General features: G+C 47.3%; 1 protein-coding gene across 4 annotated transcripts in view; it reads right to left on the bottom strand.

Annotated features, from left to right (window-relative positions):
- Positions 1-23273, bottom strand: part of SHISA6 (shisa family member 6) — a 262209-nt gene that overhangs the window by 226081 nt on the left and 12855 nt on the right. For all 4 annotated transcript variants that reach the window (XM_070773099.1, XM_070773100.1, XM_070773098.1 and 1 more), the window contains exon 2: positions 11812-11972. In XM_070773099.1, coding sequence (XP_070629200.1) covers positions 11812-11972 — 161 coding nt within the window. The remainder of the gene's footprint in view (positions 1-11811; positions 11973-23273) is intronic.

Below are 23273 nucleotides of genomic sequence, written 5' to 3'. Positions count from 1 at the left end.
GGCCTCCTGACTCACGTGCCAATGCCAGCCGGCCCCGGGTACTGGCTGTCCCACTGCCCCCAGCCCTGAGCCCTGCCTGCTGGAGGATGGGAGGACCCGAAAGAGCATGCTCTGAGCAGGGTCAGCCCTCAAATGCCAGCTATGCCCTCTATGTTCTCAGAAAGGGAGAATCTTAAGAGATTCCAAGGCCAGCACCCACCCCTCATCCCCATTGACTCCCTGCTAAAAATGCCCAATAGCTCCTCCCAGTCCCCTTCCTCAAAGTATCCTGGGGTGAGTGCTCCCTTTGTGGCAGGGAGGTCCGTCCTGGAGCTGAGAGGCTCATGTCTTGAGACCATTAGCCTCCTCTAGGGTCCTCCTTGTAGCTGCAAGTCCATGCACTAGGCAGCCAGGGCTGGGCGTGGACCCAGGGGCAGGGACAGGCTCCATGGAGCTGTAGGGGCTCCCGGGGCCCTGTCTGCATCTCCGCTCAGTCTGGCCTCAGGGTGTGGCCTGTGGGGTCAGACTACCCCTCCTTCAGAGCCCAGACCAGTGCCTCCTGGTGGTATGAGTCTGGACAGGCTTCTGAAGCCCCTGATTCTCAGTCTCCCTGTCTACAAAGTGGGCCTGATCACAGGCTGCCTCACTGGGTTTCACAAGATTGAAATAATTTCACAAGATTGAAATAAGTCATCACATGGAATGATGAAATATTACTCAGCCATCAGAAAGAATGAAGTAATGCCATTTGCAGCAACATGGATGGATCTAGAGACTGCCATATTAAGTGAAGTAAATCAGAAAGAAGAGGAGAAAGCTAAAAAGGAATGACACAAATGAATTTACAAGACAGAAAGAGACTCACACTTAAGAGAATGAAGTGATGGTTAGTTGTGGGGTTGATGAGGGAAAGAGATAGTTAGGGAGCTTGAGATGGGCACGTACACTCTGCTATATTTAAAATGGATAACCAACAAGGACCTACTGTGTAGCACAGGGAACTCTGCTCAACATTATGTGGCAGCCTGGATGGGAGGGGAGCTTGGGGGAGAATGGATACATGTGTATGTATGGCTGAGTCCCTTCGCTGCTCACCTGAAACGATCACAACATTGTTAACTGGCTATACTTCAATACAAAATAAAAAGATTTTTAGAATTATTTTAAAAGCACCATCTGTTGTGAATATCCTCTAAAGACCAGGGTGTTCAGGCTTCCTGGCAGCTATGTCCCTCCCTGGGGAGCACAAGCCATGGGTGTCTAAGGGCAGGACACACTAAGAAGACAGGGCAGTCACCTCCCAAGATCCGGACCCAAGGTTCCTTCAATGCAATCGGGAAATTGCTGTTTCCAGGCTACCGACTGATCTGCTCTGTCTGTTCACACCAAACACAGGGTCAACTACACCCCCGTGACTCTCTCGCATGACTGCTCCCCACCTCATGGGACACACAGGTTCTGACCCCCAAACACAAGACTGTTAGTGTGCTGTTCACAGCTCTCATGTACCTGGCCCTGAGCTGGGCTGACAGCGGTCATGTCTTAGGGAGATGTCATAGGATAGAGGTCCAAGCTGAGACTCATTCCCTACACCCACGCCCCCGACTCCACAGTGCCAGGCGCCCTAGGGAGGGGCTGACCCATCCAGGAGTCAGGACAGCAAGAGGGGAGCCGAGATCGGGAAGAACAGGGAGGCTGAGAAAGAGTGGATATAAAGAATGTTCCAGAGGGAAAAGCAGAGCATCGTGGGAGCCTGTGAAGCCAGGGAGGACTTGCTGCCCAAAAACCCAGCAGGTCCAGGAGGCCAGAGCCTTGGTTTTGGTGGAAGGAGGGGTGGGAGGCCCATTCCAGCCACAGAGCCCAGCGGAGCCTGCTCCTGGGACCCCCACAGCCACCGAGGCGCAGGGACGGGGACGGAAGTCAGCAAGCCAGGAGCAGAGGCAGCAGGTGTAGACGACCGTTCTGCTTGGCTGTCAAGGAGAGAAGCAGGCAGCCAGGGGGTGGGGAGCGGTGGTGAAATGGAGAAAGGGCTCCCCTCCTGCCTTAAGGTGGGGGAAGCACATTGACACCTAAAGGAACCGAGCTGCGAGAGATTGGGGCGGGGATGTGGATCCCGGGAGCAGGGCATCTGAGGACCAGAAGCAAACGGGATCTGAGACACAACGGAAGGAGGCGCTCCCGGCAGTAGACATAACCTGCGGGTGTCCACAGCCACGGAGACATTCGGAACCCTGAGTCTGCCATCATGGGGGTGCTGGGCACCCTCCTGGTGCTGCATGACTTTAGTCAGCACACTTTCTACACCATTACCCGGGTGGTGAATATAACCACCAAGAAGGTCAGGCTGGGGACCCTGGTCCCCGCATCTCCTCCTCCTATGCTCAGATGTCCAGTCATGTCCGACTCTTGGTGACCCCATGAACTGTAGCTCTCCAGGCTCCTCTATCCATGGGATTTCCCAGGCAAGAGTACTGGAGTCAGTTGCCATTTACTACTTCAGGGCATCTTCCCAACCCAGGAATTGAACCCACCTCTCCTGTGTCTCCTGCATTGGCAGGCGCGTTCTTTACCACTGAACCACCTTGGGGACCCTGGACTCTAGTGGGGCATGGTAATTCCTTAGCTCTCGTTAGGCCCCTTTCTACCTGCTGTAAAGCCAAGATCCAGCAACACCCTGACCAGAGTTGCAGGAAAGGGAGGCGGGGGAGTGGGACCTGATGTTTACGGGCCACTCCTGGGCTCACGACTCTGTGCTGGCCTCTGACTTGCTCACAGCATCCTGGTGAGGGATGTGTCCCCCCACTCACATGTCACACAAAAACAGAGGTTGCCTGGAAGGTGCCTGGGGCTTTCAGAGAGAAATTAAGAACAGGGGTCGACAAACAACAGCCATGGGCTCAGCCCATCCATTACTGTTATAAATAGCGTTTCACGGAAACACAGCGGTGCTCACTCTTTTATGTATCTCTGTGGTCCAGCTGAGTAGCTACGACAGAGACCTTACGGCCATAGAGTCTGAAACATTTACAACCTGGACCTTTTCAGAAAAAGTCTGCCAAGCCCTGCTGAACAGCCCTGGACTAAGGTCTATCAGCTGGTCCAAGTTCAGGCAGGATCTGGGTCTTGGCTTGTCCGGTTCTGTCACTGCATTATCCTGCCTTCTTTACAGGGATGGCATCTTCATGCGGGACAAGTAGCCAGAGAAAGCTCTCCCATTAGCCCATCTTTCTATTAGAAATGCTAACTGGTTATCCTATGTGTCAGGATGACCGAGCTGTCTAAGGCACTATGTCCATGGGGTTGCAAAGAGTCAAACACGACTTAGCTACTGCTGCTGCTGCTGCTGCTAAGTCGCTTCAGTCGTGTCCGACTCTGTGCAACCCCACAGATGGCAGCCCATCAGGCTCCCCCGTCCCTGGGATTCTCCAGGTAAGAACACTGGACTCGGTTGTCATTTCCTTCTCCAGTGCATGAAAGTGAAAAGTGAAAGTGAAGTCACTCAGTCGTGTCCAACTCTTAGCGACCCCATGGACTGCAGCCTACCAGGCTCCTCCGTCCATGGGATTTTCCAGGCAAGAGCACTGGAGTGGGGTGCCATTGCCTTCTTCGACTTAGCTAGTAAACTACAACAAAAACAGGTTATCCTGGTTTTCAACAGAGTCCCCGTCCACTACTTGGCAACCAAGGCTATCTTACTATACCAGACATCAGACCAGCATAGTTAAATCGCATCCACACTCCCTACCATGGTCTCCAAGACCAAGCGTGACTGGCCCACGTCTACCCCTCCATTCTCATCACGCACCTGCCACTCCATCACTGACCACACTCAACACCTGTGCCTGCTTTCTGTTCCGTGAACAGCCAGGCGTGCTCCAGCCTCAAGGCCTTTGGACTTGCTGGTCCATCTGCCTAGAATGTTCTTCCTCTGCATGTCCCCATGGCTGGCTCCTCCCTGTCAGTCAGGTGCCAGCTCAAATGCCACCTCCTAGGACCACACGATCACAAGTGCCAAGGGGAAGGGGGTGGGGAGGGATGGACTGGGAGTTTGGGATGAGCAGATACAAACTATTATATGTAGGATGGATAAACAACAAGGTCCTACCGTATAGCACAGGGGACTCTATTCAATATGCTATGATAAACCATAATGGAAAAGAATATGGAAAAGAATGTACACAGGTATAACTAAGTCACTTTGCCATACCGCAGAAATGAACATAACATTGTAAATCAAGTATATTTCAAGAAAAATAAACTTTTTAGAAACAAGCCTCCCTTTCCCCAGCCTTCCTCTAACACATCACCTGCCTGCCTATGCCCGGAGCATTTAGCATTCGTTGAAATTATTTACCCGTTTACATCTCCTCCATTACAGTGTAAGCTCCCCAAATGGAGAGGATTTTTTGTTCAAGACTGAAACTTGAACTCAAGGAGATGCTCCACACCACTAACATTTGTAAAACTTTATTTATTTAATCTTTGGCCATGTGGCATGCGGGATCTTATTTCCCTGACCAGGGATCCAACCCATGCCCCCTGCATTGGAAGCACAGAGTCTTAACCACCGGACCATCGGGGATGGCCCCCACACCACTAATGTTTAAAGCAGCCTTGTCCAGTGTCAATGAGATGCAAATCATAGATATGATCCACATAGGTAAGTCCACATTTCTTAGTCATCATGTTAAAAAATGAAAAGAAATAGATGAAATTAATTTTAATAATAGATTCTATTTAATCTGATATATCCAAAATATTATCATTTCAAATGTAATCAATATAAAAAATTATGGAGCTATTTTAACATTCTTTCTTTTTTCAGACCTACTCTTGGAAATCTTGTCAGGCTCTGAAACATATTAAAAGCGTTCCACAAACAGCCACACGTGGCCTGGTGACCACCAGAGGAAGAGGTGCAGGCCTGAAACAGTGTTTCTCGCTGTCAGATGCTGCTCTGATTGTATCAACACTCCTTTACTCCCCACAGCAGCCCTAGGAGGGAAGCACTACTATTAACCCATTCTACAGAGGGAAGCAAGCAAAGCTCCTACCCTCTGGCCACACTGAACCTGGAGTCCTGGGTCAGCCCCAGGATGGGAGGAGAAAGGCTGTGGGGTGAAGCCTGGGCACTGGAAACTGGCACCTCCTAGCTCAGCTCCCCACCATATAACCAGCCCACTGGGCTGTCAGTGTGGCCAACTCTATGCTAATTGTGCAGACGGGGCAGCAGAGGGTCACGCAACCTTGATGAGAGCTCTGCAGCATTCAGGCAGGTCACTAACGCCTGCGGTCTGGCTCCTCCATCTTTCCAAGTGAAGGACCATCTTGACACTCCCTGCAAATACTCACTGAGCTGTTACAATGAGCTGCCAGGGAATGCTCTTGGATCTAAGACGCCACAGAGAATAAGCCAAACCCTTGCCTACATGGAGCTTACATTCTGATAGGGACAGAGACAATAAACTAGTGATCTGCTCAATCTACGGCGTTAGATGGTGTAGGTGCCTAGAAGAAAATGAAGCAGGGGACCGGCGCAGATGAGGAGATTAGGAAAGGTCGTCAGCCTCTTGTGAGCATGAACTTTCACAGCACAAATATCTGATGCTGGACAGTTTCCTGCCCCCAAAGAGAAGGGGAAATACCTCAAGGCAAGAACATGCTGACTTGAGGAGGGTCAGGTGTCTGGATCCCAGAGAGAAAGGCAGAAGGTAATAGAGTCTGAGCTCAAGGAAGCACTGAGGGGCCGGGTCACGCGGCGCTGTAACTAAGAGCCCCTCTGTCAACTGTCCAGCCCCATTCTTGGTCTCCATGAAGCCTGGAGGCATGCCCCTTGGCTCCCTTGGTCTGCCATTAATGCAGGCGGCTTTGACAGGAGGCAGAGGACTGATAACTCACGTACACAACTCTCAGTGGTGTGGAGCCGGATTCCATCCAGCAGACGCCACTCTTGATGATGGTAAGTTGGTTATCAAAACTTTGGAACCCCAACACATGATATCCGAGGGATGGGTACCCCCCCTCTCCCCACGTTGTCCCAAGACAGGTTCTTTAGGAGTGAATCAGACCAGGTGAACACGCAGGGTCCACTCCTCCCCATTCCTGAAGGTCACGCAAGCCCACTGCAAGCCTCTGAGATCCTGGGCTCAGGGACCTGCAGTTCCAGACACAGTACATATCATGATGCCCAGCTCTTATTGGTCTGCCAATCAGCTCTGATGCAGTCAGCTCCTGGTATCCAAGGGATGGTTCCAGGAACTGCAAGGGAAGCCAAATTCCATGGATACTTGAGTCCCAAAGTCAACCCTCTGCACCTGCAGCTTCCACATCCAAGGATTCAGCCAACCATGGATGGTAAACACAGAACAAGATCTGAGCTTGGTTGAAGCTGTGAATGGGGAGCCTGCTGTATTTTTACTCATATCTACTTCTGCCCAGGGGACTCCACTCATAGCTATAGACTGACCTCTCCCTCTCTCAGATGAGCCCAAATCCCCTGCTCCTTCAGCTCACCTGCCATGGAGAAGACTTACCCCTGCAGCTCACTAAGAAGGACCAGCCAAGCTCCATCTTTGTGAGTCTTGATGTGAATTCAGACTCTGCAGTCCTTGAGGACATTTTTCTTATTTGACAATCTTCCTTTAGCTCTGGTTCTTGGTTTGTTAAACAATGGAATTGTGTGGGAAGTTTTTGAAAAATACTAACATCTGGGTTCTATCCCAGACCAATTCAGTCAGAATCCTGGGAGGTAAGGGCCAGGCATTAGTGTTATCAGAATTGCTTACATCATTCCAGTATGTCATCAGGGCTGAGGCTTGTGGTGCTAATGGGATCTTCTCCAACTTTAATATGTGCACAAATTGCCTAAAGATCTTGTTAAAATGCAGATTCTGAATCACTAGGTCAGGGTTAGTTGAGAGTCCCTTGGACTGCAAGGAGATTCAACCAGTCCATCCTAAAGGAAATCAGTCCTGGGTGTTCTTTGGAAGGACTGATGCTAAAGCTGAAACTCCAATACTTTGGCCACCTGATGCGAAGAGTTGACTCGTTGGAAAAGACTCTGATGCTGGGAGGGATTGGGGGCAGGAGGAGAAGGGGACAACAGAGGATGAGATGGCTGGATGGTATCACCAACTCGATGGACATGAGTTTGAGTGAACTCTGGGAGTTGGTGATGGACCAGGAAGCCTGGTGTGCTGCAATTCATGGGGTCACAAAGACTCGGACACGGCTGAGCGACTGAACTGAACTGACTGAGGTCAGGGGAAGGGCCCAAGAGTCTGCACTTCTAACAAGCTCTCATGGGAGGCAGTCACTACTGGTCCATAGACCACACCTGGAGTAGTGAGAGTCTAGAGGCAGCCAGACTTGAAAAGTGGGAGATGGAAATGGGCTTCACTGATTTTCCGTGTCCAAAGTAACTGTCCAATATTAAAGCTCCCTTTAAAACTGGAGAGGGATTTCTAGAAGAGTTAGGATAAAGAGCTCTTATGGAAGGAAAGATGAATTTCCTGCCAATATGGAAATAAGAGATGTTATAGCTATGAAATTGTTGCAGGATCCCCTTTGCATTGTAAATAAAGTAACTAACAGACTAGCCAGAAAGAGTGGGTACTCCATATTCGTGGTATCATTGCTTTTACTATTATTAAGGCAGGACCCTCATTCCACTCCCTAAACCAAACAAGCCTGTGCTTTCGACATTCAAGAGCCCTCCAAAGCCCCTTCATCCTCAGAGGATGTGCTACAGGCAGGGGCAAGCACAGAAGGCTTAAGGCCAGGGGCTTTCATCCTGGATAAAACCCCATGGATCCTTCCTGGTCTAAGGACACCAATGCCTATATTTCTCTCATTAATTTGATTTATTTGCCTTGAGTTGTGAATATACTTCCATAGCCCCACTATGGCTGATATAGAGGTTTGCTATGTTCAGGATCTATTTTAAGTGATCTCTTCAGTTTAACTCACTGAACAACTCTACACATTCAGAAAACTAAGATCATGGCATCCGGTCCCATCACTTCATGGCAAATAGATGGGGAAACAGTGGAAACAGTGACAGACTTTATTTTGGGGGGCTCCAAAATCACTGGAGATGGTGACTGCAGCCATGAAATTAAAAGACGCTTACTCCTTGGAAGAAAAGTTATGACCAACCTAGATTGCATATTAAAAAGCAGAGACATTACTTTGCCAACAAAGGCCCGTCTAGTCAAGGCTATGGTTTTTCCAGTGGTCATGTACAGATGTGAGCGTTGGACTATAAAGAAAGCTGAGCAACGTAGAATTGATGCTTTTGAACTGTGGTGTTGGAGAAGACCCTTGAGAGTCCCGTGGACTGCAAGGAGATCCAACCAGTCCATCCTAAAGGAAATCAGTCCTGAATGTTTATTGGAAGGACTGATGTTGAAGCTGAAACTCCAACACTTTGGCCACCTGATGCGAAGACCTGACTCTTAGGAAACGACCCTGATTCTGGGAAAGATTGAAGGTGGGAGGAGAAGGGGATGACAGAAGATGAGATGGTTGGGTGGCATCACCAACTCAGTGGACATGAGTTTGAGTCAACTCCAAGAGTTGCTGATGGACAGAGAATCCTGGCATGCTGCAGTCCATGGGGTCACAAAGAGTCAGACACGACTGAGCTGACACAGCGGTACTTGAGGCTAACAGAGCCTCAAGGCAGATGAAGAAACTTAGAAAGGCAAAGAAACTTGCCAAAGTCACATATGCAGCATGTGAAAGGGGAAGAAAAGGAAAAAATACTGAGAGGCATTCATGTCACAGCCCATGTTATATCAGGGCTTTTTAAATGTTACTTGCTATGTGAGCTCATGAAAATGCAAATTCTCAAGCAGGTGATATGGGAGTCTAAGATTCTGCATTTCTCAAAAACTCTCAAGTGATGCTGATGTGGCTGATCCAGACTCATAGGCTATGATGCCTCCTGAGATTTCTGGATGTCTTTCTCAAGATCCCCCAACAAGACTCTTGCCACAATACTCCTCTGATCAGTGATCTGTTGATTTGGTGGTGAAACCACAACAAGTCTCCACTTTGAACACGTACACAAAGTTCTATTTAAACTTCTGCTCAAAACACAGTCTTCTGTGGCAAAGGATCAGCTATTCGGAAAAGCAGTTGCATCCATTAGAAGTTGTAGACATTGCAGATGGTTATGAAATTGCTTTTAAATCTAAGTATCACCATTGAGAATGCATTCTGGGCCAGGGAACAATTCCCATCTCTAAAAGCCAAGTGAAGAGTTCCAAACTGAGAAATACAGGGAGGGATTTCTCAAAACAAAGAAGTGAATCATTTGACTATAAGCTTCTCTTCTCAGATCAACAGAGGAAAGGATATGTACAGAAACCAGCAGAAATAACAGATCTTCACGACCAGTGAAAGGCATTTAAGGGCAAATCAAGACTGTCCACTTAGTCTAGACTCAGTGACTGGGAACTATCTGGTTTGTGAATGAGACAGAGAAAAGCGGAACAGAGAGGGATGAAGATAAACTTCCAGGAATGCTTTGGGTACCAGAGTGACCTGAAGTTCCAAAATCATAGGCAAGATTCTGGAAGAGCCTGACTTCAAACCATGAGTCTTTGGAGAAACAGAAAGGCCCCCTTGCAGATGGTCACAATACCAAGTTTAAATTAGACAATCAACAATAAGTTAGAATGGCACCTTTCTGCAATTTTCACAGCTCAGTGATTCCCCAAACTTTGCTCCATATTAAAATCACCTGTGGTGCTGGAGAAGACTCTTGAGAGTCCCTTGGACTGCAAAGAGACCAAACCAGTCAATCCTAAAGGAAATCAACCCTGAATATTCATTGGAAGGACTGATGCTGAAGCTGAAGCTCCAATACTTTAGCTAGCTGAGCCAACTCACTGGAAAAGACCCTGACGCTGGGAAAGATTGAAGGTAGAAGTGCAGGGACAGAGAAGAGATGGTTGGATGGCATCATTGACTCAAAAGACATGAATTTGAGCAAACTCCAGGAGATAGTAAAGGACAGCGAAGCCTGGGTGATGCAGTCCACAGGGTCGCAAAGAGTTGGACACGACTGAACGATGACAACCTATTAGAAAGAAACATGCCCCCCACCTCCTGCTCAGGCCACACCCCCACATGAATTAAATTATAATCTCTGGGGGTGAGGCCTAGGTACTCTTAATTTTTAAAGCTCCCAAGGTGATTCCAATGTGCAGCCAAATTTGAGAACGACTGGCACAGCCTTTCAGTGTCTTCATTCATAAAATAAAGGAATCCATCTGGACAAGTTGTTCTTTATTCTGTCTGTGTGTTAGAATCACTTTCGAGTGATTTTTTAAAATACTGCTGCCAGCAGCATCCCCAGAAACTCTGGTTAATTGGTGGGACCCAGACACCAGCATCATCAGCATTTTTAAGAGCTTCCCCAGGTGATTCTAATATGCAGCAAGGGAGATAATCACTGGTCTCGAGGTTTTTGCCAGTTCCTTCTATTACTTACATTTTAAACATTTATGATATTCAGGCTAAAAATGCATCTTAGAATTTTTGCAAGGGTGGATTTCTCACCTTTAATTTTAAATCAGAGACTTTTAACTTTGGAAGAACCTCGTAAACCCTACACAACATGTTGGATCAAATATATATTCATATGTGTACATTGGGGGAGGTGAATGTCCTTGATTTTTATCAGACTCTCAAAAGACTTAACTCTGTTACCTCAAAGGCAAGTATGTGATTTCTGATTTAATAAATTTGGTCTCAATAGCATGTCTGCTACAGTTTGAATTCACAACAGACCTATTGCCCCCTAGTGACTGCATATCTTTATTGCAGGTTTAGTTCAGACCCTACAGCCTCTGAGGAGCTATAGGGTTAGATCTGAGATCTCACGATTTCAGATCCAAGTATCAACACAGAAGCCATGTCTGAGGCTGGGGACAGTAGTAGGCTGTCTGGTAAAGCTCACAATGAGAGATGACCTTCCCAGCTGCTCTTGTAAGGGGACAGTCCTCTCAGAAACTCTGAGAAAGTAATGTCCCAACCTGGATTAGGATACTAGGGTTTTCTAGACCTGACTGTTGTTACCTACATGCCTCAGTTTGAATCCAGGCTTGCTTTCATACTGACCATATGTCCTTGGAAAAATTATTGAGCCTTTCTGTTCCATATATAAAAAGGGGATAATACAAGCACTTCAAAGGCTGCTGCGAAAAATAAGTAAGACAATACATGTAAAATGATCAGCATAACACATGGCACACAGCAAGATTCCCATACATGTGAGGTTATATTATTCATTGTTATTCCCTTGTTTTGTTTATTGTTCCATATGGGTTACAGTGAGGACCAAGTAGAAGAATACCAGCATGTTGCTATTACACAGCAACTCACATATCCAGAGAATCCACAGAGCACAGGAAAGGGTTATCCTAAACACAGACATAATCCCTACCCACAGGAAATGCTTTTTGAGATTCCAACAGTTGAGCAGTCTCTGATTGCAGCCACTTCTTGTCAAATATCTGCCTTCCCACCACGTGGGCAAGACAGTGACTATACCTTACCCCCAAGGCTGCCGCAAGTTCCTTTCAGGGAAGAGAATTACGCAGACACAAGATCCCAGAGGCCCTAAACAATCAGCTCTCCTCCAGCCAAGACACTCACTGGCGGCAGTCTCCCACACCACTCTCTCCCCAGGGGGGACAGTCCCCAGACTCTTCCACAAGCCCACCACGTCAGGGCTCCACGACCTGCCTGGCTGAAGCAGAAACACCACAGAACCCTCTCACCAGCCTCAGCAGAGATGCAAAGTGATCAGCACTCACTTACCTGGAGTCTGCTTGGCCGTGCGCACGGGGGTATAGTGGTTTTTGGAGGACGATCGGACCGGCGTGTTCTCTTTGGGAGAGCTATCGATGGCCGAGATAGTTTCTCTTTCACAGTGTGCTATGGGGATTGGTCCCTGTTGTCTTAGGATGTCAGCCAGAGCCCTGAAAGAGAAAGAGATCACACAGTGAGATTCACCAAACCAGTGAGCAAGCTGGCTGGGCGACTTTCACTGGCCCTTTGATGGATGGAGACCCAGTATTCAGTTACAGCCACAGCATCATCTGGTGTTGGGCCCAGTGGGGATATAGAGGAGAGGCTGCCATGCCTGGCGGGACAGGTATTAAAAGATTGTGGTTGTGGTTTCTTTCTGCGATTCATTTCATACCAATGAACTCTGAGCCCTTTCAAAATGCAGGCTCCCCAGGTAGGCCCCTATGCCAGGCAGATACTACAGGAGGTGCCGTGAGGAATGTCACTGCAGTGAAAAGTGGTCACTGTTGGCCCCCAGTTCAGTGGCAAGTAATTAATATCAGGGGGATCAACCTCCCCATCGAAAGACACACACCAAGGAGAGTGTATCTATACAGGTGGCCCAAATAAGTACAAAACACAGCTCCCATGGTCAAATAAAGGGGTGCTTTAGCTGCAAAGGCAGGATGTACAGACAAAATGATAAATATCAGAATACAAGGACGGTGCAGGCAGTGAATGCAGCTGGAGTTTAGAGGATGGAGCAATCATAAACATAGAGAGAGAAAAATACACGAGAGGAAAGAGACATGTACAGAGATGCTGCTGTAGCTGGAGAGGTCCACGCTCTCTGCAAGGGCCCCAGTACCACAAGAGCAGGTTTCATTCACTCAACACCAAATGTGCATTAATTAAGGACTCAGCATGCCTCAGTCACGGCAGAGACCCGGGTAAAGAGAACACTGTTCCTACCGTCTAGGGGCTCAGCATTTAGGGGAAATCTCTCCCGCACCTGGTTTGGAACAAGACTCCTTCTGCAGGTTAATATCACAGATGATGCTACTGTTGGTAGAAAACAGGGACACACAGGATGTTCTGAGGAGACCCAAGGGACCACCATCGGACATGGTCATTTCAGGGTCAGGTGCCCAGTTCTTTGCATGAGCGAGGCAAGGACTCTTCCGTGTACCTGGGCTATCCCTCAGGCATGGGTGAGGCAGTGTGCTTCCAGTCCTCTCCCAGCCAGTCCAGCCCACCTGAGATCTGGCCACACCCAGCCCACCCCGAGGCTTCCTTCTAGCTCCCCGCACTCTGCCCCCTTCCTTGAAAAGTGACAACCACAGCAGTTTAAAAAGGAGTCTGAGAGTGAATTGTTCCCTTTCATTATTCTGCCTCTGATATGCTGAACCTTCCTAGGAGAGAAGTAGCAAGCTGGCAATCTTATCATTTAGTGGCATTTATACAGCAATTTCAGATTTTCCAAATGCTTTCCCCGTGCTGGCTTGCTTTTTTTTTTCTCAGGCTCTAGGAGGAAAAGCACACACACGTCACCACCTCATTCACTTCTGTGGACCAAGAAGTGACAGAGGCGAAGACAGAACCTCACTAGTCTGGTAAAAGAACTTCGGGCAGACCTGAGGCCTAGGAATAAGAAAAAAAACTGCCCTACAAAATCGAGAGATTTGGGTTCTAGTACCAGCTCTGCCGCTGATGAGCTGTGAATGTTCAGACAGATTTGTTAGCCTCTGAAATTGAAATTTAACCTTTTTATTCCCCAGCAGCAAAACAAATGGTTTAAACTAAAATGACCTCGAAGATCCCTTTTAATTCCAAAATGTGATCAATATTATATATATATATATATATATATATATATTTTTAACCACATATCCACACAAATTACCTAGATTCCTTTACCCTATTTATGAAAGACACTTTCCTACCATTTTTCCATGGTAAGGAAGTAGCGAGTCAACAGTTAAACAACAGAAGTACAGACCAATGGAATCAAATTCAAGAGTCCAGAAATAAACCTATACATCTATGTTCAACTGATTTTCGACAAGGATTCCATGATCACTGGAAAAGAAGTTTCTTCAACAAATGAACATCCACACGCAGAGAATAAAACTGCACCCTCACCTCATACCATATGTAGCAATTGATTAAAAATGGATCATAAACCCAAATATTAGAGCTAAAACTATATTCTCTCAGAAGAAAATTGAGAAGTTACTCTGTAACCTCGGATTTGGCAAAGGTTTCTTAGATATGACACCCAAGCAGGAGGAACAAAAGAAAAAATTTTCAGACTCGACTTCATCAAAACTAAAAACATTTCTACATCAGAAAATAGCACCAAGAAAATGAAAGCCAACCCAGAGAATGGGAGAAAATACTTGCAAATCATGTTTCTGCTAAGAGATTTGCATTCAGAACATTTAAAGAACTCTTATAATTCAGCAATAAAAAACATACACGACAATTTAAAAATGGACGAGATAGAATTAGACATTGCTCCAAAGAAGGTACACATGAAAAGTAGCTCAACATCACTAGTCAACAGGAAAGCACAAATCAAAAACATGGTGTGATATATGTTCACACCCACCAGGATAGCTTTGACCAAAAGACAAGTCCAAATGTTGGCACGGAGGTGGAGAAGTTGGAGCTTTCACTCACTACCGGTGGGAATGCAAAACGGTGCAGGCCCTTTGGTAAACAGTTTGGCAGCTCCTCGAAATATTAAACATAGAGTTGCCATATGGCCCAGCAATTAGAATACTCCTAGGTATGTGCCCAACAGAAATGAAAACATATGCCTACACAAACTTTGTATATGAAAGTTCATAGCAGCGACATTAACAATAGCCAAAAGGTGGAAATAACCGAAATGCCCATCAACTGATGAATGGATTAATAAAATATTGTGTAGTCACACAAAGTACTATTATCAGCCTTAAAAAAGCACGATGCTTTGATATATGCTACAACATGAATGACCTTGAAAACAACATGCTACCTGAAAGAAGCCAGTCACAAAAGACCACAGGTTATGATTCTACGCATATAAAATACCCAGATTCGGCAGATCGATAGAGGTAGAAAATAGACTGGTGGTTACCAGGGCCTGTTACTGCTGTTTAGCTGCTCACTTGTGTCCAACTCTTTGTGACCCCATGGACTGTAGCCTGCCAGGCTCCTCTGTCCACGTGACTTCCCAGGCAAGAATACTGGAGTGGGTTGCCATTTCCTTCTCCAAGGGATCTTCTCGACCAGGGATCAAACCGGTGTCTCCTGCACTGGCAGGTGGATTCATTACCTCTTGGCCACCAGGGAAGCCCTGCTGCTGCTGTTGCTGCTGCTGCTCAGTCGCTTCAGTCGTGTCCGACTCTGTGCGGCCTCATAGACGGCAGCCCACCAAGCTCCCCCATCCCTGGGATTCTCCAGGCAAGAACACTGGAGTGGGTTGCCATTTCCTTCTCCAATGCATGAAAGTGAAAAGTGAAAAGTGAAAGTGAAGTCGCTCAGTCGGGTCCGACTCTTAGTGACCCCATGGACTGCAGCCCACCAGGCTCCTCCGTCCATGGGATTCTCTAGGCAAGAGTACTGGAGTGGGGTGCCATTGCCTTCTCCGAGGGAAGCCCTACTAGAAGCTAATGGAGGGGTTAATGGAGAATGACTATCAATAGGTACAGGTTTTCTTTGGGGGATGATGAAAATATTCTAAAACCAGACAGTGGTGATAGTTGGAGAACTCTGAAAATGTACAAAAATCACTGAACTGGACACTTCTAAATTTCAGGATGAATTTTACAGTAGGTGAATTTCATCTCAATAAAGCGACTATTACCAAAAAAAAAAAAAAAGTTTACATTCTTTTTCTGTGTTTATCTTGCCTCTCAAGTTCTTATCTATGAAGGAAATCTATGAAGAAAAAACAGAGTCAAGTGGTTAAGTCCATGTTTTCGGAAAGTCAAGACTAAATCTACGTGAATGACAGTGATTTTGTCCTTAGGGGACATGTGGCAATGTCTGGTGACATTTTTTGGTTGTCATACAACTGGGGAGGGAAGTCGATTGGCAACTGGTGGGCGGAAGCTGAGGATGTTGCTAAACATCCCACACTGCATAAGACAGCCTCCCCCACCACCACCCCCACAAAGAATTATCCCACCCAAAGTGCTGGCGAGGTTGAGAAACTCTGAGCCACATGTACATAGCACTATGTGAAGTAGGTCTTTGATTAACGCTCAATGCAATCTAGTTCCTGCAATATCTACCAAGATGGGACACTGGACTGGGCTCTGGGACAAGCAGGGCTGGCAATACTGAGACGAACATCTTGAAATTCAGGGGATCTTGTGTGTCTGACCCGTTCAGTGTATCTCTGGGTCTTGGCACATTGCTCGGCCATTATTCAAAGACAGAAAAGAGCGAAGAGTATCTCCGTCCCAGCCTTTGTAGGGCTTTCAACCCAGCATCCTTTCGGTCCATATGGACAGTGTAAATGGCAAACCCACAGCAGATTCACTCCAGGCTTATTGGCCAAGGAGGACCTGGCCAAGAAGAGATGTTCAACCTGCAATCAGGACTCTTGGGATTGGTTGGGGGTGGGTAAGGGGTGGCTCTTGGTACTCAATCCTGAGAAGCCATGCCGATGCTGAGGGCTGAGAAGTGAAGGGCAAGACGCCTCTCTGGAGAACATCAGGCGCCCCAGAGCATCCCTGCTTGCTGCTGGAGGAGTTCTAACTGGGTTACAGCCAAGCTGTCTCCTCCTGAAGGTAATGACTTGCGTGATACCCTCTCCAGGTGGCCTGTTGGCAGGGCTGCGTTGGGCTGCCCAGTCGAAGGAGAAGGATGTGTGCTGAACAGACAGGCTAGCTAGGCTGCAGGGACCCAGCCCTGTGTGGTTCCGAGGAGGCCACGCCCACAGCAGGCTTCTCTGCCTCCTGAGCACCGCCCCCACTAGGGTTCCCCCCTGCCCGGCGCCCTTGGGCAGTCAGAAAGGTGGTCCTTGTTCCTGGATGGTGCTGGGCCCCCGTCCACCACCTCACACCCCCTTGTCTCAGCTCCTCAGATCGGTGACCTCCCTCCTCACTCCTTTTCCTCTCCACTTTCCATCTCCTTCTCTCCAGGGTGCTCAATAAATATTACTCTAATTCTGAAATGTGTGATCCCAGCCTCACCTAATTAATTTGGATACGCCGGAGGAAATGGGTTAAGGCCTGAGCTACTTTCTCACCATAGGAAAGAAAATTGGTCACTGAGGAAGAATGAAGGGGATTTTGCGATAGAGCGGCCGTTTCTTTCAGGGATCGGAGGAAGGGGCAGAGACTCAGAAGAAGGGGAGAGAGAAGGTCAGACAGTGAGAGAGAGAGAGCGAGGGAGCAACAGAGGGACAGAGGTAGAGACAGAGAGGGAAGGGAAGTGGGGGTCAGGGAGAGATGGACAGAAAGGGAGCCAAATAGATGGGAAGAGAGTCAGAGCCTCAGAGCCAGAGAGAGGCAGAGGGCAAGATTCAGAGATGAGGGAGTAAACAGAGACAGTGAGACAGGGAGCGGGGCAGGGAATGGAATCAAAGGGTCAGAAACAGGCAGGCAGACAGAGCCAGAGAGAAAATGGGACACAGAGTCAAAGAGAAACTCAGAGAAAGAAAGAGATCCAGAAGGCAAGAGATGGGGAGAAGGGATCAGAGAGAGACCTTCCCGGGGAAAGAGAATCTAGGGGGGAGAGAGAGACTGGCCAGTGAGGACTGAAGCCGGTTCCCAGCCAAGGGCAGCCCCACCCCCCGCCCCCCATGCCGACTACAGAGGTTCTAATTTAAGAACTTGAAGAATCTGGTTCTCTGTCCTGCTCATCCCAACTCCCCAACCTCCCCCTCCCCCAGAGCCACTTCACTGCAGTATCTGGATATAGGAAACAAAGCGATGCTTTTTGCCTGAATTATCTACCTAATTGTTTTGGTTCGCCGCACATGGATTCCTTGGCGTCTGTGAATGTGTGGCAAGCAGGGGAGAGTTAATTAATTGGGCAGCAAATCTGAGCAGGGAAAACAGTCATTCTGATCACTCAAGCCAGGAAATGTTCATGTTCTTCAGGACTCATTGTTTGTGTGTTAACCATCTGCTGAACTGAGTTGCATCTTACACGTGGAGAACACTGAACGGGTTCTAAGGGCCTCACCTGTCTCATCCAGCATGGTGCCTTTACCAAACCTGGAACCTTCGCAGCTACGGTTACCCCAATTTTAAACACGAAACTAAGGCTCAGGCTAATTCTAGGACCGAAACATTGATGGAACTGAAATTTCAACTCAGGGCTTCTTTGCTGGAGTCCTGATGTCCTTCTGCTCACTTTCCCAGGAATTGTCAGCTTGAATGAGTTCTCCCAGTCTTTCTAGCTGAGTCTGCTAATTTAGCAAATGCCAGTTAATATTTGGGCGTGGAGAAACAATTAGTCTATGAGTGGTTCAGGTCAAGACCAATTATTCATTCGCTTAACACCTTGGTTAATGTTGTCAGTGGTCTCAAGGAAGGAAAGTGAGTTTGCATTTTCCTAAGTATTGAGTTATCACAACCCCTGTAGGGACCAAGCCCAGTCAACATTCTGATATGTGCTACTTGCATTCAAGACATGAAATCTGTCTCAAAATGGCAAATGATTTCCTAACATTAGAAAAGTAAAGAAAACCTTGGTTATAACTCCGCTTCATAGTCCCGCCAGCTTGGGAAATTAAAGGCTTTAATTTACTGAGCAATTACTATGTGCCAGACATAGTGCTAAACTCTTTGATGTGTGATCTTATATAATCCTCAAAAGGACCCTATAGAGTAGGTGCTATTGGTAACCATAGTTTACTGATGAGAAAATTAAGACTAAGAGATGTTAGATATCTTGCCCAAGGTCACACAGCTTGAAGGAAAGTTGCATGACTCAAGCTAGCCTGGAGTTAAAACTCCGCTGCAGGTCCTCCCCACCATTCTAGGCAAAACAAAGAACTTTCTCACCCAAAGAAAAAAACAGACTTTAGGTTGATTACGCCCAGCTCCAAGCCAGCCCAGCCTCTGGCTGATCTCCAGAACTCCTTGCCCCAGCTGTTTAAGAGATAACTACTCCCAGCAACCTTGGAGAAGAACAGGCCCCCTTAAGACAGTAGCTTTCTACATACATCCCTATTATACTTACTCTTTTCTTAGATAAGTACAGCAGCTCGCTAATCTGACTGCTGCCCCTTCTCACCTCATTAAAGGTGATCTGTTCCTGTAGAATGCCAGTCTCGTTCTTTTTCTGAACCTCTCCTACTCTAACTCTGAACGTTACACAGCTAATAAGCGGTAAATCCAGATTTCAAATGTAAGTGGGTTCAACTACAGAGGCTGACTTTATACCACTGAAGTATCCATTCACCCATTTGTCTGTCTATTCATCCATCCATCCATCCCATCCATCTACCCAAACATCAACCTACCTATCCTTCCATCAGTTCATCCATCCATCCTTCCATCTATCCATCCTCCATCCATCCATCTTCCTTCCAATCCTCCATCACTTAATCATACTTATTTTTTCACCTACTACTTACTTTTTCCTACAATGGTCTCTGAATATGACATTGTACAGTGTGTTCAATCTTTAGTAGAAAAATCTACCCAGACAGAACTCAGTGGTCACCCAACTGCCTGTTTCTATTCACCTCAGTGAGTCATCACCATCAAAATCAACAGCAATGGAAGTTTTTACATTGTGCTAGCAGGCAATCTTCCACCAAATGAAACCCTTGAGTAGAACACCAGTACACTTCATTAGACCCCTGCTCTGCACAAGCCCTACTCTACAGAGTTCTTGCCCTCCATCCAGAAGTCCCAGGACTTTGCGGAGTTTCCAAGTTTGAAAACAAACGTGGCAAAAGAGTGCCCTATAAAATACCTGGAACTGTTTTGTCCTGATCATCACTCACTGAGCAGAAAGGAAAACTTAGGTTCCCCTTAGATGAAGTGGGGAAGCTAGGAACACTTAGTTTATCTCAAAAGTCTTTTTGATCTCAATTCACATACTTTCCATGAAGATCCCATGTATATTTCTGCTTGCTGAAGCAGAACAAATGGAGGCCAGCCTTCTGCCTCTGCCATGTCTCTGGCTCTCAGGGCCACATAAACACCATGGAAGGGGGGAAATCAGTCTAGCTGGTGTTCAGTACGTTATTCAGTACCAAGAGCAAGGCAAGCCGGAGAGTTGAGACTCTTAATCAGGACCTTTCTCTTTTCCGGAGGAGCAGGAAAAAAAAAAATTATGCTTTCGGATAGGGATGATAAAAGGCCAAACAGATGAACTATTCCATGAATAAGCTATTCTGGTTAACGTTTTTTTATTCCTAGCGACTAATGAGAACACTCTTGTTTTTGAAGAATTTTCTAAAAGCATTCCTGCCTAATTAAGTAGAGTATACTGAATATAATTACTTATAAAAAATGCAAGGTTCTTCCATGAGAGGGCCACCAACCTAATCTTTAGTTCTCTTCACAGAGAGGACTCAGTGGGATGGAGACAAGCTGGGAAATGGAATTCCTATAAAAACTGCGGAACGAACCATGGACAATTCTGATTGCTACTTCTGCGCTATTTCTCCTAAAAGTAGAGGGTAGATGTTCTACTCTGGTTAAATGAAATATCCTGGTTATTTGAGTCCTGGATGACTGAGCTTTTACTCGACCCTGCCACTCGGGAAATAGCCAGCATCCTCTCTCCCCTCAGCTTCATCCTTATCTGCTGGGCAGCCAGGGTGCTTTTATCCTCTGAAACACACACTCCAGACAACTGAAGTGAATATATTTTTAATAAACATGGACCAAGGAGAATGGCTTGATTCAGTTCTCCTTTTCCTGGTTCTCTCACAGTCCACTTGAAAAACACAGCTGCCAGCTTTGTGTGTGCACAAGACTGCTCTCCACATACACAGAGGCTCCGAATGGATAGCGAGAATCTCTTTTGTTGTGATAACAATGTTTGTGCATCTGCGCCCAGCCGTTCCCCAGGTCCGAGTTGTCCCCGGCCCAGTCGGAATTCATCACGGCCAATAACCACGGCCGAACTTAGCAAGGGAAAGCTCAGCTGGCCTGCTTTGCTTTTCAGGCCAGCAGGGCAATCCCTGCAACCCCGTGGGCACCTGTCCCCCACGGCCAGCCTCAGGCCTGGCACAGAGTCGACGCACATCCCAGGGAACCGTGATTCATCCCTAATAGTGTCTCCTCCCCACACACCACCCTTGTCTCACGAATCACGTGAAAATCTACCCAGGCCTAGGAAATTCGGTAGCATCTACACTACGTGCAGACTTTTTCAGAAACATTTAGGATTGTCTGAGCATCCATCAAAGATCTGAATGGGTGAAGGGCAGCTACCCTTAGGAAATGGGAAAATGGAAATGCTACCAAGATCTGTTAGCAGGACCACTTGGGCAGCCAGGTGATAGACGAGCTAATAAATGAACCTGCCGCTGCTCTTATTGTTGATACTGCTGGAGTCATCTTCTCGATTTGCTATAAGCACAGGCATAAATCTACAGGAGAGGCAAGAGGAAGCTAGTATAACCTACTAGCTAAATATGGGAGTCTGGAGCCAGACTACCTGGGTCAGAATTCTGACAACTCAGGATATTGGTGGGTCTTCCCTGCTGGTTCAGACGGTAAAGAATCTGCCTGCAATGCAGGGGAACCGGGTTCGATCCCTGGGTCAGGAAGATTCCCCTGGAGAAGGGAATGGCTACCCACACTAGTATTTTTGCCTGGAGAATTCCAAGGACAGATGAGCCTGGAGGGCTCTAGTCCATGGGGTCACAAAGAGTCAGACATGACTGAGTGACTAACACTTTTCACTTCACTTTCAGGATACTGGTGATCATGAGGTGGCTGCTTAAGTGCCCTGAGGTTCTGTGTCCTTATTGAAAAACTAAGGCCAAAATACTAAGGTCTCAAAATAACATCCACCTCTTAGGGTTATTACGAGGATTAAATAAGTTTGTATTTGTAGAGCACTTAGAACAGAACCCGGTACCTTGTAAGTACTACTTAAATACTTGACTAATAAATAAATCCAAATACAACCTCCCAGGGTCTACAGAGCCTCAGCCAATAGAACCACAAGGAAAGCACGTGTATACAGGTGGAAGAGGGGAGCCGGGCAGCTGACTCAGGCAAGCCAGATGGCAAAACGCCTGCCGTGGAGAGGGAGCCACATGGCAGGCCTGTGGCTACGGGTCATTCTGGAAGGGACCACCTACAGCCCATATTTTCCACTCAGGCCTGAGGTCAGAAATGCATCTGGTCACACACCAGCTTTGCCAAACTCTGAACTTGGATTCTGCAAGCCAAGTGCTGAGTGCCCATTCCTCCCTGCGAGACCATCACAAGTCAGGCTTCCACTAGGGTGCAAAAAGCAAAACGAGGATTCTGTCCAGGCATTAAAAGGGCAAATGGGTTAGACGGACCAGGGCAACATTTTCTACCAAAGATTCGGTTATTCTTTTTCTTTCTTCTTCCTACATCCCTTTTTCTTTGTTTTCTTTTCTCTTTCTTCTTTCCTTCTTTCTTAAAAAAAAATTATAAACATTATTGCCATTTCCAAGTTCAAGTTCACATCAATGCAACTTTTGAAAGGGTGGGGTACCCAAGGGTGGAGGTTGCTCCACTGTGCTTAGTCACTCAGTCGTGTCCGACTGTTTGTGACCCCATGGACTGTAGCCCACCAGGCTCCTCTGTCCTTGGGGATTCTTCAGGGAAGAATACTAGAGTGGGTTGCCAGGCTTTCCTCCAGGGGATCTTCCCAACCCAGGGATTGAACCTAGGTCTCCTGCATTGCAGACAGATTCTGTACTGACTGAGCCTCCAGGAAAGCCCAAGAATACTGGAGTGGGTAGTCTATCCCTTTTACAGGGGATCTTCCTGACCCAGGAATCAAACTGGGGTCTCCTGCATTGAAGGTGGATTCTTTATCAGCTGAGCCACCAGGGAAGCCCATGCTCCAGTGGGCAGACCTCAGAAGGAAGTCAATACTGGCTTCCCACGAGAATTAACTGAACGAGAATTGCATCCGAGGAAGAGAACGTACCACCTCCAGGGGGAAAAGGAGCCCCAGCTCTAGACACATCTGGCGCCCACAGGGAGAGGCACTAAAATGTGTCATCTGCCCCTGGGAACCAAGAGGGTCCATGAGTTTAAGATGTTAAAGACAAGCATTCACAGGAGGCCACATGCAGAGAGCATTCTTATATGAGTGCAGTGTGCGAGGAAAATGCATTTTCTCCTTCAGCCCAGGGCTGCCGCGTATTTAAGGACACGAGTTATCTCTGTGGACCTGAGCCTCTCAGGTGTGCTGAGAACAGAAGGGGCTGGAGAAGAACACGCCTCCACAACCGGAGAGTCTCCCAGCCCAGAGCAGGGCAACAGGCCAGAACAGCGCTAAGGGGCTCACCCATGGTCATGGGCACAGAAAGT

Source organism: Bos indicus, chromosome 19, assembly GCF_029378745.1.
Source record: "Bos indicus isolate NIAB-ARS_2022 breed Sahiwal x Tharparkar chromosome 19, NIAB-ARS_B.indTharparkar_mat_pri_1.0, whole genome shotgun sequence".
NCBI lineage: Eukaryota > Metazoa > Chordata > Mammalia > Artiodactyla > Bovidae > Bos > Bos indicus.
Note: the sequence above shows the minus strand (reverse complement) of the source record. Positions and strands in the feature narration are given on the sequence as shown.